This window comes from Lepisosteus oculatus, chromosome 1 (assembly GCF_040954835.1).
Source record: "Lepisosteus oculatus isolate fLepOcu1 chromosome 1, fLepOcu1.hap2, whole genome shotgun sequence".
NCBI lineage: Eukaryota > Metazoa > Chordata > Actinopteri > Semionotiformes > Lepisosteidae > Lepisosteus > Lepisosteus oculatus.
In genome coordinates this window covers 69630599-69650677 of record NC_090696.1, presented here as the reverse complement: position 1 = coordinate 69650677, position 20079 = coordinate 69630599, and the positions used below count along the sequence as shown (strand labels likewise).

The window sequence follows — 20079 nt, the reverse complement described above, 5'->3', positions numbered from 1 at the left end:
GATTTAGAAGGCAGCTTATCTTGTCTTTTTGCCTATGTAGGTGTTACTGTATGTACAAGTCCAATATGCGGTAGAGATCTTTTTTTTCTGGGTGGTTAGGATGCTTTCTGGAATGCCTTGTGTTTAAATTTGTAAATAGCGTAGCTTGTGTGTTGTGTGTTGTTTGGTGTGTGTATTCTTATTATCAATAATCATTTGTTTAAACCAAGTTTTCCTGAATAATTATTTTTTCATCAAAGCTGTGCTACTGAAAAAAAGAGCTTGTGTGCCTTTAACTATACCAACCATTTGGGTATATTCTTGGCACATTCATTCACATTTCATGATTTAATTGAGATTGATTTCCGCTCGTTCATTTCTGATATTCTCTATTTTCATAACCCCCTATTGTAACAATAGGTTACTAATATTGGTGTGTCCAAGAGTGTGGAAAGAGTGGTATTGATGCTGCAGATGGGCATATTCCACCGTTCAATTTAAAACAACAGACAAACAGTGCGGGTGACATCAACATGCATGTCTAATCAAAATGCTCACACTGGTGTTCAGTTGAATTGAGGTCTAATGATACAGCAGTTAAATACATAGCGATGATCCCAGACTGATGGAAAACGTTGTGCATGACCCTTACATGCTGCCTGAACAGAAGGCTAGTGATGGTTGACAGATGGTCCCTGAAGCTCCTAGTAGCTTCATGCTCCAGTGTTCCTCCCAGCAATGCTCCGAGAGCATGTTCTCTGTTTCTTTCACTGAAACACAGTCATTGCAGTGTAATAGAAATGTTGGAGTCTTATGTGTCTTTTATGCATGCACACACTGGTTTTGCATTACAATTCGCAAGCACACATTTCTTACCACACATGCTATCACACCTTTTTTGTCATTTCACACTCAGGAGGTAATGGGAAGCGAAAATGAGGAAGTAAACTATTAAATAATCTACAACTCAGAAACATTTCATAATATCACACTAACATTAATTGGATGCCATTGCATAATTAACAACAAGTGGGGAATATAGCTGTTGTAAAAAAATCTGCAATGTTATAGAATCATTATACAAATATATACATTTTAATTTTAGGTTATTTTTATGTGAAGGTACATCATCTTTGTGCAGGTTGATATTTCCCCTTCTAATCCTGTAACAGACATTTTTATCCTTCAACCTAACTAGAAAATATAATTTAAGAAGTGCTAGGAGAAGAGATCACACTAAAAATCGCTTTGCATCTGAGTTGTGGAAAATGTCAATATTACTACATTAAAAAAGAAAGAGTTCAGACAGGCCAGAATGAAAGTTAAAGTGAAACGTGTAACTTGTCACAAGGCAGCAGAGTGCAAATATAATAGAATAACATACAAAAATATTTTACATGATTCAAGGTGCACACTACAGTATATAAAGATACCACAATAATTTGTTTTGTTTCACACATTAAACATTTGTATAATTGCTCTCTTTTTTGTTCATTGTAAAGTCTTTTTCTAGTTATTTCAGAACTAATGTCTGTGCTCGGTAGCTAACTTCCAATTACAGGACCAATTAAGGTCTGTTTTCCTAGCAGGTCTATGGTACAGTGGTAGCCAGTCAATTACATGCCTTACTCTTGGGAACTTTGCTCTATATTAAGGCAAGGGATGCAGTCTTCCTGCCACAAGGACTGTTATAAAAGACTTCACTTCTGAGTTAATTGAAAAAAAATAGTTTGCTCCTTTCTAGGCTCATTATCCCCGTTGTCTGCAATATAAAAATAAAAATCTGTAATTGACCCTGCCTATAAAAAACATATAGGAAAGTAAGGTGAATCAAGTGAATCACATGAGGAAAATATTGCAAAATGCTTTCTTTTTAGTAATTTGATATGAATTTTAAAAATGTCTCTGGGGTTGTCTTACCATGTGATTCAGATTTAGATGTTCAATTCTTGCTGTACATGTCTTTGACAGAAGGAAGGAGAAACTAAGCAGTGTGAGGAGCAGGTCAGAAGATCTTTATTTTTTATTCATAAGAAAAATAAATACAATTGACAGGGGACCACTTGGCCCATCTTGCTTATTTGGAGCTTTAGTAGGTATAAATGAAATATCATCATGCAATTTCATCCAGTTATTTCTGAGAATTGCCCAGGGTTTGGTCTTCACCCACCTGTCTGGGATGCATACTCACAAGCCACACAAACCCTTCAATTCTTTGTAAGGAAATGTTTCCTGTTCTCCATCTGAAATAAATCTTTAGTTTTCAGCTGTGATCTTCTGTCTTGTTTTTGCTACTGAGTGTGAAATCATCTTCTAAAATAACTCTATCAATATACCCCTCAGGATCTCGTATAACTGAATTAATGCTCTTTTAAATCTCTTGTGTTCTTGACTGAAGAAAATTTAGCTCCCTTAAGTTTTCCTTATACTACAGTACATTCCGCAGGGGTCAGGAATCATTCTTGCTGCACTTTTTGGAATTCTCTTAAAGGCTATAATAAACTTTTTGATGTGTTCTGAGCAAAACAAAATATTCCAAGTGAATATAAGGGAATGAGAGATATAGAGGGACTTCCACACATTTTGATATACAATATATTCAAGCATTCTGTTTCCTCTCATATTATTGGGAGAGATTCCCCATATTCTCTTATTGAGGTCATACTGTAGAAAGATCTGCATACAGTAAATACTCAAATCCCTTTTGAATGTAAATGTCTACTCTTTTAAAACACCCATGCGATACTGTATACAGTATACTGTATATAAAGTGTGTCTGCCTACTAAGACTGTGGATCACTTTGTGCTTGACTATTGTACAGTAAGTCTCTCCACTGTATGATTTTGTGTAGTGTACTTTGTCATTCTCTTGTGGTTATTTCTTATTGCCACTCCTCTATGGTTTTAACAACTGATACTCTCGGTAGTTTCCTGAGTCTATCAGAATCTAAATCTCTGGATATACATCAGTAAGAGCACTGGACCCAAAACAGATCAATAGCACACACCATTGCTTGCTTCTACCCCAAGTTATGCACCTAAAGATTCCTTATGGGAAGTGGCTTCCAGTACGTGAACAGCTCTTGTTCAATGTGCATTTATTATCTTTGTCTATACCTTTATTCCTATGTCTTTTAGTTCAAGAATCAATCTTTATGACCTTGTCAAGCTGTTTCTTGAAGTCTAAATATATGATGTATTTGACAGATAGTGGCATGCCTATAACCAGCAAGGTAAGAGAAAGGCAAAGGGGAGAAGATGATTAAATAAACAGTGAATAAAGATGTCTTGTGATTCTTTTCGATTGAATTAATTAATTCTTTGGGCTTTGCCCTTCTTAATATTAAAATGTCTTCTGTGTGTTCCAGAAGCAACAGCCCAATACCCAAATACATCTTAAATTAATGACTACAGACTGAAGTAAACAACCATACTGTACAGAATATGTTAAAGATACAAAATTTGTTTTCTGCTTGATGACAGAAAAGAGGCATAAGGCAAATTTGTTCTTCACCTCAGTCAGAGCTATATGCACTCTTTATTTCCTTTTTAGTATCTGTTTAAAATGTATATTTTAAATGTGTATTACTTACTGTACTGTACTGTACCGTTCCTGTAGGGGATTATTTAGTTTATGAAAAGTTCAGACCTTAATATGAAGTAGACTTCTGAATGTATTGAGGAAATCAATGATAGTGATCTACATGGGAAATCTAAGTATAATTCTTGGGCTCCTGGGATCATCCCAGTTGTGCGTAGTGAGTTGAAAAGGCAATAATGCAAACAATACTTACCTACAGCAATAAACACTCAAATAATGGAAGATCCTTTAAAATAAGGTGTAAGCAAATTTCTACAATAATTGATTAGAGGTGCAGCTTTCAGATTTCTAACCAATTGATGTTTCATTACAGGTATAGTGCTTTCAATTTGCAAGGATGAATTACAGAGAGAACTTGTAAAAATTAATGAAGCTCCTTGGTCATACTTGACTTTAATTGCTTGAAACATTTAGGGCTATTTTTTAACAACAAAGCCTACTGAGTATGTTTTCATGAACAGCGACTTATCTTTACTTAAAATAAAAAGGTTCAGGAGTTAATCATCAGAAATCTCTGTCAAATCTCATTGACTAAATAAGTCTCTAAGTGAGAGTAGGACATACTGTTCCAGTCCTGAACAATAAGAGCTTCAATATTTTCACTAAAGACAACAGTGCTGAAGTGCAGTACATTCCATAAGCGTACATAATTTGTTACAAAGCTTCCTAGAGAAGTACTAGAATGTGATTATATCGTAGGTACAGAACCACTTGTTTAAACATTTAAAACAAGGATTTTTCAAAAATGTCTCCACACTCAAGACACTGGCAATCCAGACAGCTCTATTAATGCTTCCTCTAAAGAAAAGATGAGAAGAAGATGGCGGACTACACTACCACATAAAATCACAATAGCTTTATGTCATTTGTACCTGGGTTGGGTTTGCAATTAGGGCTAAATGACCAGCCTTATAAATCCTGCAAATCATTTACCTTTTTATCATAAAATGCACTTTCTTCAATTGTTATTCAGCCTATCTGACATTTATTTTGGATCTTCCTCTCCAGAAAGTGAAGGTTTGTTACACTATGTGTATAAGTAGGTTGCCAAATGCTCTTTCTACTGGCCTAGAATTGAAATCAGACAGTTGATATGAGGCACAGAATAGATATAGCTCTTAATAATATGATCCAGATGCTCTAAATCTGACAAGCCAAGGAATTAACAAGCTATATACTGTACCAGTAAGGAAGTCCTGACCACACACAAGCAGTGGCATAGCCTGAATATTAACTGGCAACCGAAGAGCTACCTGACCTTGCACTCTAAAGCAAGTGTTTAACTAAATGGTGTTTAACTAAATTAACTGAATGTCGTTGATCTGGAGACTGCCACAATTCTCTTCTTGAAGCATTTATTTTAATAGAGGACATGACTACAACATCAATTTTCTTTAAATAAACTAAAGTATGTGCCTCTGCAAAATGCTGAAACATCATCAAAAAAGATACTGCATCATGCGCCAGAAAATAGTAACACCACTATATTTCTGATAGCAGATACATTTAATCCACCTGGGATTACATATGCTTTAAAACTGCCTTTCAGCCTATGGATTTTCTGACCTCGCTTAACAATTTTGTGGGAAGACACTGCCTTCATCTGGCAGGCAATCAATTTCCATATTTCCTTTCTCCAAACCTGCAAGTTTTATCTTTTCAGTTACAATTCATCAAGCACTTGATTGTTTGTGCATAAGTTTGTTCCCATACTCCCCTTTCAAACTGTAAATAAAATGAATTGTGTTGGTGCTCTAAAAATAAATTTCCCTGTTTTTCTGACTCATTGAGGTGAAAATAAAATAAGTTTATCTTCATCAAGACAAGTCATTTTCATTTGAAATTGCATTGTTTCTCCATTCAGGAAAACCCTTTATAAATGGGTTTGGGAAAGAATTAAAAAATAGGGCAATCGATTGCTTAATCTTACTTTAGTGTTCTTGTTGTGGAATACCTTTTTTCATAACCTCATGTCAGCAAACAACTCTAAATCAAAGATGGAAAGCATTCAATCTCTTTACATTATTTTATGGTGGTACAACAAAGCATGTTATATTAAAATATAACATATAATACTATATGTATATATAGTAACAGTATGTATAATATATCATACTTAAATGTTAAAGTAAGATATGTTTTCTTACAACTGGGATATTTCTATATTAATTTCTTTCATTTTTTGTATGTCCTGAAGAGCTTTTTAACAGAAATAATATGACAACTCTGCAATAAACAGATGTGGTTTCCTGACTTTGATTTAAACTTTATACAGTAGTTACCATTTTTGTCCGCAATGATTTTTCCAAAAATCCATTTGTGACCTCAGGGTATTTCTAAATTGTTTGTGCTCTGCTGTGATAATGGTAAAATAATAAACTGTCACAAACCAAACTACACAACCTACAGTATGTTTAAAAGATTCATTATCTTAGAAATTGGTCAGCTTACTACAGGATTCTTAGTGGAATGAGACAGGCATCTTACCCTATGCTATTAAAGTGGGATTCCACTCCTACAGTATCTATCGACCCAGCTGGTAGTGGAAATTCATGGAGGAGAGAGATTACTGCATGTGGGAGAGATCTCTATTTGGCCAAGCCCCATCAGCCTGTCGGGTTCCCTCCACTCGTATTCTCTCTCCTCTGCAGCCCCAAACCATTTCAGGTCCCATGCATAGAACAGCATTCATGATTCACCCCTGCCCCCATGCCATTGCAGACATGCTCAGATATGGAGAGTATAACAATGGGAAACACAGTAACAGTTCCATTACCGTTACATTGCCTGAAACGCAGCTGATTTACCCTACTGCAGGCAGCTGACGGCCTCGTGTTCAAGTACATTTCCAGCACTGTGTCCTTTGGCTTTCAGGTGGGGAGGCCACTCTCCGAATTCCCTTTTATGATAGTCACAGAGCCCTCACCCAAAAATAAACACCCATACCAAGAACTTTCACAAACTTGCCCAGTCCCAGTCAATGGAGTAGCTGTTTGGTCCCATGAGGGCCCTTGTGGTACAGAGTGGTGCAACTCTTTTACCCTGGAACCAAACAACACCCAGATCCCAATTCTGTTCTCCAGTCCATAATATCAGCCCACTTTCCCCAGCCAGGCTCTTGTAAGCTGTGATAGTGATTGTAGGAAGGTGCTCAGTCCCCTCACCACTGCAGGGCAACTTACTGTATTCCCCAGAGGTAGAACATGATCATCAAATACAAATCAGGAAATAAGTTTGTTGCTCCAGCCATTCTCCAATACTCCATCTCTGGTACACCATGCTGTTACTTTCAGGGAGGTGTTTTGTCACCTCCCTATAGTTTTGCTGCTGGGCTTTTCAAGGTACTACTTGCAATGCCAGTAAATGTGATTCTGTCAATTAAGGCACTTTTTGAGGGTGCAGACTGACCGAGTGAGTCCTACATCAAAGGATTAAATCTGCACAGTAGCATTACAGTAGCTGGTTGAAACCAAGTTTCTGAAATGACCGTGCACAACTGCACAACAGCAGTGAGGTAAATATGGGAGATGTTAACTCTGTAGCTAATTTAGAAAATATTAATGTAATGTCTGCATTTCCATACTCTGCTTATATGTTCCTTCTCTATATGTTTCTGTATTGGTGGTTTTTGGGGTTCACATGTTTCATTTTGGTACTCTGAACCTCAACTTCCTATGGCCAGGAGACAAGTTGGTAAACACAAAGTATCTTATTCTTGTTATAATTCTAAGAATTGCATGCTGGAGTTGTTCTTAATATCAATTTATCAGAAGGCTTGTATTTTGAGGTTATGGAACCATTCTTTGTCTTTAATCGAATTCTGAAAGATGTTTTGAAGAGTTGTTGCAAGCTGTCATCTGGTGTTATTAATTTGGAACAGAATTTTTTTTATTAATAGAGGCTATAAATAAAAGGCTTGATATGAAAAATACAACCTTACAATTAAAATAAGTTTTTAATGCCTATTTACTTGCTCTTGCAGTGTAAGAATTTTTTGATCCATTTGAATTGTTTTCAAAGTACCATGCAGATCCTTTAAAAAATTGACCAATAGGTGTATCATGCTTGTACAATATCCATACACATATGTTATATATATAATACTTTAAGTACTGTTAATTTAAATTTACAAAAAAATCAACCCTAAAAATGCAGCACATTCTGATAGTGGATTCTCAGAAACAACACTTGATTTACCATACAAAATTGTTCTGAACAAACATCAGGGAACTAATTGTACTCAATAGTGGTGTAGAACAGTTAGATTACATTTAGAGGATGTATGTTCTGGTGAAAAAATCAGATTTATGACATGCATATTTTAATTAAGTGACCTGCTATTTACAGATAATATATATATATTTAAAGGTCAAACATCCTACATTATTTTTATAAATATTACACAGTACATTTCAAGGTGTTGATCAGAGTACCGATTTACTAAAAGATAAAGACATGTTGAGAACACTCAACATGGCATGTAAATTACTATATCTAGATGTTTATTTTTTCTATGCAGATGTGACTATACAATATCTTTATTAAATATTTGTATTCCCAGTGGTAATTATTGTGCCCCAGCAGTCAAAAGAAAATTTTGAAACAAACGCTTTAGGACAAGAATAAACCATTCAGGCTGTCAGTACTGATCATTTTTCTCAGCATTAAACAGATTCTTTCAAGTCTTAATTTAAAGGATCCACGTCTCAACAACACATCTTAATGTGTGTCATGTGTTGATCGTGTGCCTGTGAAAAAATAAGAATGAATGCAAAATTTAACAAGCTGTCATATATGTCTTCACATTCTGTCTTAAGCTTAACTCAGAAAAAAACACACTGATGCCAAAAAGATTTATTTCCTTTAATATTTTAAAAATTTAACAAAATTGACAGACTTGACTCTCGAGACTGAAAAACATCACATTCCTTCAGTCTGTGCTTTTGAGTGCTTAAAGCCTGAGAGTGAGTCTTCCTGATCTTCTTAGACCTTCTGGGCTTCAATAGTCTTCAATAGTCTTCTGACAGTGTAGATAAGTGTTTGCAGCATTTCCACATGTGGCCTAACTAGAACAGAACAAAGTCTAAACTTTAACATTCTTTACTGTATTCTGCACTCTTTACCATGTGTATAGATATTGTATTTACCTTATAATAGCATAATATTATGCATTTACTGTACAATTGCATGATAATAACATAACAGTTTAGTGGTTTATATACAGTAGTACTTCTCATTTCAAAATATTGTACTGTACATACAGTATAATAGGAGCCCCACTTCTTTATCCACCACTGGAGTGCAACACCCATCTGGCTGACACATGGTAGCTATTATGTGCCAGCAGCCCCAGTACACAGCACTTCAGGCAAATAACTGAGGAATTGCTTCAGCATTTCAATTAAGGGGAGGCTTTAAGGTAAGCCAGATTGAGCAAGCCCAGAAAAGTAATGTATATATGTATTAGATTCTAGTGACATGCTCATCTTAGTTGTCCTCAATTTGTAAACATCAGTTTCCCAAATGTCAAATTTGTCTAATTTTATCTGAGCTGCAGGAGTATTTGTGGGTTCATTAAAGAAGACTTCAATTAAATAGTCATTTAAATGTATCTGCACTGTTCTTCTATACTTCTCCTTTTTCAGTTATTAAAGCACATAACCTTTTCTGTTACCTTTCTTTTCTTTGGCATTTGCAATGTCAAAATAACATGCATAGACTAACTGCATTCTATTTTAGCAACATAAAATATAAACAAGAGGAAGCTGGCTGACCAAGGTACTGTAGCAGGTGTATTGCTGAAAGTTTGATCCGAGGATATTAGGGAAGGTTCTTAGGGAAATGCCTTCATACTGTATGTATTTCTGAGTAACGTATTGCAGACAGTGTTCTTTTCTTTAAAAAAGTGTTTTCACTTCTGTATTCACTATATTTTGTGAATTTAGTTTCAGAAAATTCACTTGAAGAGTCATAATGAAAACAAACAATTAGGGGTTGCAGAAATAAACTTTAAAAGGCTGTTTTAGCCCTTTGTAGTGAGCCGCTTACACAAAAAATAAAGCTTTAAAGGATCCCTCTTTATTGAGATAATGTAGAGTCTATGAAAGGGAAACCATGAAGGGATATTAAAATGGTAATAAATACAATATTGCAGTACAAAGTACACCTATGAGCAATTCTGTATGTCAGTCTTATTCTTGCCAATTCTTTTTAAGGTCTTTGGAGAAAGAGAAAATTAAAAGCATGGCTTTCCAATGATAAAAGAGACTGCTTTTTAAAGATATTTATTGTATCTTTATATTTGCAGCATTGCAAAGAGAAAGGGAAGATGAACATAAAGCATGGCTGATTAAATTAAGCTCTGAATGAAATATTGTAATTATAAAGTATGCAACATCTTTTTGTCGTGCCCAAAGAGAAATAATTCTTTTTCACCATCAAAACTTTGTTTTTATAAAGAATATGTACTTTTCATGCTTGGTCAGTTTCCTGGCTTGTTTTGGAGTTAACAGTTTATATCTGTGGATCTCCACAAAAGGAAATTGGACAGGTTAAGAAAGAATCAGTGTCAAATAGGCAGAATCAACCATGATTACCATCACATCACTAACAGCCAATGGAAAATGCAGTTCAAGTACCCTTCATAATTCACTAGAGTGTGACTGAGATCAAACAGACAATGTTTTAATGAAGCTTCATTTCCTTCATATTATTCTGGTAAAAGAATCTGACTTAAGCAGTGTTGAAATTTATTGCACATGTCTATGACATACCACCTTTAATGCACAACAGGTAGGAGTGGTTTTCCAAAATTGTATTTCTTATACTGTACACTGAGTGTTTCCACTTAAAAAAATACATTTGCAATTCTAATGATGCAGATTTGAAGAACTCTGTACATCTCTATTAATCCACACTTTAGATGGGTGTGTCCTGAAAAATAATCTGTGATCAGTGCTGTTTTGACGTAGAATGTTTTACAGACATGGAATACACGAAACTTCCATCCATCCATTTTCTAAGCACTTGATCCAATTCAAAGTCATGGAGGAGCCAGAGTCTATCTCAGCAAACAATGGGCACAAGGCGGGATACACCCTGGATGGGACGCCTGTGCCATCCAACAGGGTAGACACAGACAGAAAACACAGACACGCACACACTCACACCAGGGCCAATTTTTCCTGAAGCCAATTAACCTACCAGTACTGTACTGTATGTCTTTGGACTGTGGGAGGAAACCAGGGCACCATTAGGAAACCTACACGATAACTGGAAGAACCGATAGCAACTACAGTAGGTCCGGAATTGGAAGAGAGTACTGCTAACCACTGTGCAACCCTGTCCTGAACTTTCTATAACACAATAAAAAATCACAAGAAAAACAAAAATACTGGATTGAATTATCTCAGTCTATGTTATGAAGTTATGTAGAAATGTAAAAATATGAGAACACTTACAAAGAGGACTTTTCTTTTTGTAAGTGTGTTTATTCTTTTATGGTGCTTATTTGGGCTTTTTATACTTGATCAATCTCACTGTTTCAAATTAGTGCAGACTAGCAATATTACTTATAATATTATTACAAATTTGTGGTAATACCATGTTAAGTGGTAGGATTAATACTTTATGTTTTCTTGTTAGTCCTAAGGTGAGTGTACTGTATGGCCGTCATTTAGTTTTAAAACATAATTTTTCTTCATAATAAATATATTTTCTATTTTTAGTTTTGATTACTACATAGTCTGTAAAAACCTAAAAGCTCCATTGTTTGAAACAGTGTCAATACAGAACATATTGAAATGCCTACACTCATTGTGCTGTTTATTTTTCTAGAGTGTTGAAAAAACTTTGTTAAAAAATTATTTAATAAGGTAAATGCACAAACTGAAAAAGGAAAAAAAAAGCAAACTCTAACACAAAAAGCAAGATACAAAACAGGGGATCAGCATCAGCATTTCCAAACTAATGGCAAAACACACTGCTTTTTGTTCTCTTTATTGAACAAAGGAGTTTACTGCCTAGTTGTAAAGTCTTTCATATATATAATGCAGCCCTGACATCTATATGAGCACCAATAATAAGCTGATTTAAATGCCTATAAATATTATGTCACACAGCTATTTCAGTTGCAGGTTTTGCTGTGGAATAAAAATTAAATGTGGTGATATTTTGTTATTGTATGTTTCAGCACTGGTGCTTATTTAACACATTTTGTGTTTTTGTGCATTTAGGGTCCTGGAGAAGTGAAGTCTTGGGCTTTACCAGCATAAAATGCACGGCACACACAATTGATGATCTAAGCAAAGATGAGCTCATATTACAATTAGTTAAGGAACAAGTCATAGATTTATTCCATGCTGCAAAGAAGAAAGAAAACACAATGTTTCGGCTGTGGAGCCTTTTCAACATGGAATAAACCTATTACTTGTTCCTTTTTAGCCTATGTACAGTATGCTTATGCAGCTACCCACCTGAACTATTAAAGTAGATAACGTGCACAAGTATTTGAGGTGCAAATCAAGTAAAGGGAGTAATGCTGGTCAATAAAATAATTGCACCACATGCTAGAAACCAACATTTAACTGGCTTGCAGCATTGCTTTGTCACACTGATGGATTTAACTTGCTACATTACTTAATACAGTCATATATTGATAGTGTTTTGAAAATGAGTATTCATCTTAGTGTTGGAAACATTTATTTCATTTTAGACATAGATTAATGTTATTACATCATAAACACTTTGAAGAATGGAGCAGTATGGTTCTTTTAACTAGGGGATATCAATAAATATAAAGGACAACAATAGTGAAGCAATTTCATTTTATTAATGTTGCACAAGTGAATTACACACCCATTTTATGTGTTTTTGCAATCATGCTTAGTACAAACAGTACTACAAATGGCTTAGCTCAATAAAATAGTATGGAGATAAATAACTGCAGTGCTTTCTGGATTTATTCATACTCTAGATAGGAACAGAAAACATCACAAAAAAGAATGACTTATGGATTGGGATGTAGCTTGTCAAAAAAATGTTTGTTGTCATCTTCATAACATTGCAGAGAACAAAGTCACATTAAAATAAATATAAAATTAATAAGGTGATTGCAACCACTCCATTCTATATTGATCCACCAAGGCAAAGGAAATTTGTTCAAAGAAACAGCCAGGCCAGGAGAGGTTAAATGGAATTCTTTCCTAAAAAGACAAGATTTGGGGCACACCCAACTGTGACTTTGCTCCATCACTGAAATTATACAGGGAGATTTTTTTACATAACCAAATATCAAGACATATTTAGAGCAGCAGTTACAAACTATGAATGAGTAGAATTTCCACATTCCAGGACTAATGAACCTGCTGTAAATTGAGATTCATCCAAATCTGAATTTGTGGCAGGTTTCCTAAATCCTCAGAATCCATGCTTCATTGGCAAATCCCACTTTATCCATCCATTCATCCATTTTCTCACATCAGATTCAGGATTGCAGGGGAGCCAGAGCCTATCTTGGCAAACAACGATCAGAAGGCAGGAAAGTCCCTGGATCCCACAGAGATCCCACTTCAGTGAACTACTAAATAATGGAATTCCTCCCCTTCCATGTGCAAGCATTATGAAAGTTGTGTGAGTATGAGTGGTTTTGGGTGTTGATTCTAACAACTTTTTTTGTTTGTTTACTAGGTCAGCCAATACTACTGAAAAACATTTTAAATGAAAATGAGACATTCACAACGTACTTAAAAGAGAATCTTTCAGTCCCTACTTTTGTTGCAGAGGAGATGAAAACAGCACAGATTTTCCCAAATAAGGTAGGCCTATGTTTTTAGCTTTACAGTACACTATGTGATGTGGGTTTCCTTTAAAATATAAATTGATTTGCCATACTTAATTTCAAACCATGGAGAAAAACATAAAGTAAAGCCTAACTTGGTATTTTGCTTTAAAAAATGTTCTCAAATAATGTTTTTGTAAAAGAAAGCTGTATTATCTGTGTGGTATAGATACTGCACTTTATTCATTAGCATAAGCACAAATGACTAACACAATAATAGGATTCGTTTTTGAAAGGGGCACAATTTTAATTGGAAACAGCAAATTTGACTGAAAAAGTTCATAACCCGGTCTTCCATAAAAATACACATTTTTAAAATTAATCCAGCAACTGATTTCAATACACGTTCTTTGGGTCCTAGAAACTTTACATGAATAACAAATGAGCAATATCAGTGTCTCAGTTTGCCCAGATGACAGTCCTTGGTCAAATATTGAACTGGTACTGGAGAAGTTGAGGCGGCTGAAGTGTCCCAAAAGAAAAAGCAGGACAGTCTTGCTTTAGGATCTTAAATTGAACATTTTGGAAAGTTGTGTTATATTTATTATCTTAAGGCTCAAATATAATTATCCATTTTATAACATTTTATATTTAAGCAGATACCTGGATGCAGTGTACTGATTTTGCCATGCTGCTTTGCAACACACAACATTATCTGTCTTATATCAAAACAACTTGTTTATATACTGCATAATAATTAACAACATCATTAGGATTAAGATCATGCAGTATTTTATAACAAAAAGTGACTGTTTTTTTTTCCTGTGAACACATGCTATACTTTCATTATATGATACCTTTTTTTTGTTTAATTGGGGGTATGTAAACTCCTGTGTTGTGAAAAGCCATTGACCAAGTCCATATGGTTATCTTCTTCAAGTTCAATATATAATAGTAAATATAAGTGGAAATTAAATTCTGGAGTATTCAGGACAGTACACAGGAGACACCTACACACAGAGGGTCATGAAAGTCTAGAACAAACTTCCTATCCAAATTGTTAAACTGTCCACTAAGGGATCCTTTAAAACGGCATGATGGTATTTTTGGATCATTAAGCCATTAGCAGCCAGATGGTCTTTTCTCATTGTAACCTTTCTTTATGCTTTCATTATCCAAGAATGCCATGAAGCCATTTCCTAAAGGACCCCTTGGAGGCAGCTTCAACAACATTTCATATTTCAACATCTTTCACTTTGTACCCCCTTCTGGTTTCTGTCCTTAATGCTGAGCGCAAATGATATATACAGTACATTTAATTTACAATTGTTTCCCCAGGTTCTGATATCCCTGTTGACTTCTAAGATATCTCCAGGTCAAATAGTATCATTCAGGATCTTGAAAACCTGGTTCAAATATCTGTGTAAACTTCTCTCTTCCAGATTAAACATTCAGGTTCGCTTATTTGGCTGAAAAGGACTTTTAATTCTGTCCAGGCTTTAGTCTGGATGTTCTCCTTCAGCACCTCCACCCAGAAATATTCTTTATGTAGTGAAACTGTATCTCTTACACTGTATTACCATTTTCAGGTGAAACGGGTTAATGTAGATAGTTAATGGAAACATCTTTTTTATCATATTGTAAATCAAGTGAAGAAAAAAAATTCTCTCACTTCATAAATTTTTCCAACTTACCAATCATGATACCTCCCTCCAAACATCCAAATTAAGAGGCTCCAGAAGTGAAATCACACCAAAATTGTTAAAAATATAATATAATAAACACTTGACCATATCAGAAGCAGCACTCAATACCTCCACTGCCCCTGGTACCATGGACTGAAATCTCCATCTAAATAACATTTAATAAAGCTAAATGCTATTACCAAGAGCTAATGTGGATGTACAGGTACCCAATGAAATCTTTTAAGCCACAGTGAGGCCACCCAACCAGATTTATTTCTGCCAACTAACACTGTGTATTAGAGTTGTTGTTTTGCAGGAAGAAGTGTAACTAAGGAATATTTGAAGGGATATGAAAGCTTGATGAACCTAAGATCTCATAGATCTTTTTTATGGTATAACACAGAGAATCTAAGATGTAGTCATGTACCTACCAGAATCATTACAAAATATATTGTGGACTTTTCTCAGTACCTGAACATGGATGGTAGAGCATGCAAATCATCAGATATAGCAGATGAGGCAGAGAGACACTAGGTGACATATTCTGCATATAACAATTTATCATAAGCATTGAGTGATATACAACGCTGAATTTTGTTAATAGACACGAGGGCAGAGATAAAACCAACAGATTGATGGGTAGCTTGAGCTTCAACTAGATTCCAAAGACAAGACAAACAACAGAGATGAAAGCTGGTATCCCTGATGAGTTCCCTCAGAAAAAGCAAAGAAGAAAAAACACTTGCTGCCTATTAACGCTATTTTTGAAGGTTTGTAGTCTAGAATTTTAAGTAAAGAGTTTTAGGAGGAATACCATCAATGCCAAGTGATCAAAATCAAGAAATTTATATTTTGTGATATCTGAATCTCCCTCCCTTACCTCGGAACTGATTCAGAAGAAAGCAAAGTAAAATGAAGAGACTGGAGAAATCTCGCACATTTTTTCTTATCATCTTGGATGTCCAAACTATAGAATTTGGAAAATTAAAGGCAAAATGTGGATTTTATTTGCACAGCATCTGACACTGTTTCCTCCTTTTCCTCTCAAACTATGGGAATATTTACAGTGCTATGGGATTTCAACACTAGAAAATGGCTGGGTCTGCTGCTGCTGTTTAAACAATAGTTCAGCCAAGATGTACACAGAAGACATTAGGCTATCCAGGAAATTTAATAAAAAGTGATTATCTTTTCTTGAACATTTTTAACCTGCTTAAGAAAACCTCACTCTATTTCCAGATCATTATCTTCAAAATAAGAATTATCTTAAGCAAAAACTTTGTTTTATACTATTGAATGCAAAGGTCCTTGACTGAGCCAAAGTCAAAAGTAAGACCCTCTACCATGGAGTGATTGCTTCCCAAGCATCCTACTGTATTTTGCAATAATGGGGTATTAACATGTCAAAAGTTATCATGCAAACCCTTAGTTTTTAAACACTTGGAGAAACTGGCATGGCCTGGCAGTCCAATATTGATCTGGGTAGCATCTCAATGCAACACACAGAAAAAACCTTACCATACCGAGATGAGACACATGGTACACTTTGTGAATGACGTAAATGCCAGATGTAATTATCAATAGGAAGTGAGATTACATTCTTCCTCTCTGACTCTGATCTTTGAGAATATGATTCATGACAGCTTTCATATCTGTAACCAGGATCACAATAAACTCAAGGTGATCCACCAGACAAGTCAGGAGATTAAAAATATAGTTTGAATGTTATACTGGTGTAAACTAAAACCAAGGCTGTAAGTTTACCTGAGCTATTAGTTATAAAACACATTAAACCACTCAAAATATAAATGAACTATTAAAGTAATTTATTACCAGGGTGTTGTTGTGGCTCTGTGGCTAAGGATCTGCACCTCTGGCTGAAAGGCTGCCGGTTCATATCCCGCAGCTGGTGGAGGAATCCTACTCCATTGGGCCCCTAAGCAAGGCCCTTAACATAAACTGCTCCAGTGGTGCTGTATAAATGGCTGACCCTGTACTCTTACCCCAAGTTTTTCTGCCTGTCTGTGTGTCTCATGGAGAGCAAGCTGGGGTATGCGAAAAAAACAAATTCCTAATACAAGAAATTGTATACAGGTATGGCCAACAAAGTGATCTCTCTTAAGCTCATTATACCTTAATACCAATATTGAAAGTGCCAAAGTTGTAAACCATACAACATTTTTTGAAATAAAAAGTGACTGGACAATTTCACACAGACATACTGTACAGTATCTTCTGAAAAAATAATTTGGCTGTATTGGTTTGGTTCAAAGGGTGCTGTCTTCCAGGTGGGCAACTTTGTTCTCTCCAGCTGTGTGTGTCAGTTGTTGAATATTTAACAGCTGAGAGTTTGTCTGCAACTATTATAGCAATCTGTGAACTCACAAACTCATTTTGTGTTGTTAATTGGGTAAGAACTTGGTGAAGATTCAGTCTTTATTTTATTCATTCATTGAGATATTCATTTTAATCATTGTAAATGGGCTGTACCAGCCAAAAAACATTTCAGTTGAGTAGTGTAAAAACAATTAGGACAGTGGTGTAAAATACATATTTAGTATTTAGTGTATTATACATGTACATACAGTATAGTGTATTTTCTCAAGTAATTCTAAGAGTTTATGCTGAGTATATGAGTTTAATTTCAAGGTTAAACTTACAGTATATCCAAACATAGAATATAGAAAAGCCTAAAGCATACTTTTTTTTTTACTTTTCTTAATAAAATGTAGTTTCATGGTTTCAATGTACATAGTTTGTGTGAATTTTGTCTAATTTAAACTTTTTAAAACTCAATGTGAAATTACTTTTACAATTAACTGTAAGGATTTCCCAGTGACAGAAGTTGTATTTTACACAATCATTTGCAGTTCTCATACTATATTTTTTTGGAGATGTATATATAAGAGGGAAATTTGACCCACCCTTCACACCACAGTCATACTAAATTTTATTGCATCTCTCTGCCTCTTAATCTAATGAATAAATTACCCACAAATCCAAGAAGCTGCTGTCATTTAAGAAGGTAAGGACTGCATGTTGACAGCAAAGCAAGCACTGATGAGTTTTAATCAGAAAATTTCTTTTCAACTTCATTCTGGTTCTATGCTGATGAGTATACACAATTAAGTTCTGACTTTCTGCACTTTGCCTCTATAGCTCTTACACTACTTAATTCTCCCCTTGGGGTGGTTTGGATCATTTGAAAAGCAAAAGAAAATTGTGAACCACCTTGAATTTCTCTCAAAAGCTATTTAATCGATCCCCTTCGACACCCACAAAGTAGCAAGTCTTGGCAGAGATCCTGAAACAACTCAATTTCAGTTATTTGTATTTAGTTCCACTGAAACGAAAATGCTTTTGTTTGTGATGAGAGAATAATAATTGACTTTGGAGCAGTAAAATAGTCCTGTTAGATCAGTGGTGTGAAAAGTGTAGGGCAAGGAGCATTGGAAATAATTGTAGGAGTCAGTGTATACTGAGATCCATTAAAAATGTAAATTAATATTGAAAGCAGTAGCAGTTGTTGCATTTTAATGTTTTTCTGTTTTATAATTTGATGACTGTATGGTTACAATTTTTTGAGCGGAACAATGCAAAATGTGAAAAAACGCTTTCCTTACTTTTGGTCATGGTACATTGGTGGTCTTTATCTTAAAATCATTGTTTAACTTCTCAATGTATACTGTATACACATACAGTAGATGCTATGTAATGATAATATAGATAAGAAATCTGAAATGATAATTTATAGTAATTTATCCTAAAGAGGCAAAGGCCTCTGTAGCTCCTTCCATAAAAATTATCTCCTTGTGGTGGCTTGGATTATTGGAAGAGACGAAAATTGTGTGCTATCCTGAAAATCTACAATTAACAATTTAATTAATCCCCATTGATATCCACATTGACAGCTAATGCTATGATTCAGATTGATTTTAACATTTGGAATTGAATGAATCAAAGTCAATATAAAAAACATATACAAAATGATAAACAGGTATTGGAAGTATCTAAATACTTGTGTAATATCTTTTGCAAAATCAAATCTCATGGATAGCCTAATGTATTTCCAGCTATTTAAATAAGGTAGTACAGTATGTTGGAGAGAGAGATAGCTCTCATGGATCATGAGCACTTTGGTTTTTTGGGCAATGGTGTGACTTTGAGCCAAGAAGAGTATTTGGAAGGTGTAGAATTAAATGCAACTAGGCTGAATGATTTCAGCTACTCCAAATGGAATGAATGTGTAGAACACTATGAGTGAATGGATTTTCCACTTTCACAGGGAAAACAACTGTTCAGGATGAGCACTCTCTTGAATGAACTATGCGTCTGAGAGTAATCAAGTGGTTTACAAGAGATTATTCCAAATAGAGAGGTCTGTGTATAAACTTGGGTAGGGAAAGAGTACCATACTTAACTGGTTGTTGCTGTATCAGGGATGTCAGTGTTTGCTATGGAGGAGTGCCTCTGAACAAATTAGGTTCAGAAAGGAAGGAGAAAAGAACTTTGTTGAAAGGGATTCTTTCTAGAGGCGGACTGGGCTGGCTAACAGACCAGTGGGACTCAAGAAGGCTACAGGGGACTTTGAGATAATCTACAGTAGTGAATTTTGAGGTGCATCACAGGTTTTGGTGTGGATTATGATAGTATTAGTCTGAGCACAATACAGTTATGCAAAATACTCTGAGCCTAGACTATGAAAACAGAAAGATAAGAAGTCAAATGCAGGAATCTGATCTGTGTTCCCCAAGATGCATCCAAGTGTAGTAACTTGGGCAGCAGGTACAGTACCTAGAAAAGCCAAAAGGATAATGGGAAACTGCAGGTGTATGATGACATGGTATGAATGAATGCATTTAAAATGAAAAACAGTTTAAATTAAATCATTGTATTTGCTTAAGAGAGAGTTCTGCATTTCAGCAATCCTTCATATGCTTTTGAACCTATAGTTTTTCTGTACATACTATAAATTCTGATGTCCACCCTTGCTGAAGAGCAGTGGACCAAGCCAGCTTTAATCACTCTTCAACAAA

At 35.1% G+C, this 20079-nt stretch overlaps 1 protein-coding gene across 1 annotated transcript in view; it reads left to right on the top strand.

The window, feature by feature from the left end:
* The window catches only part of LOC102683509 (phospholipid-transporting ATPase ABCA1-like), a 310746-nt gene that overhangs the window by 41627 nt on the left and 249040 nt on the right, over nt 1–20079 (top strand). Inside the window, exon 6 of the mRNA XM_069192079.1 lies at nt 13268–13395. Within this exon, the coding sequence (XP_069048180.1) occupies nt 13268–13395 (128 nt within the window). The remainder of the gene's footprint in view (nt 1–13267; nt 13396–20079) is intronic.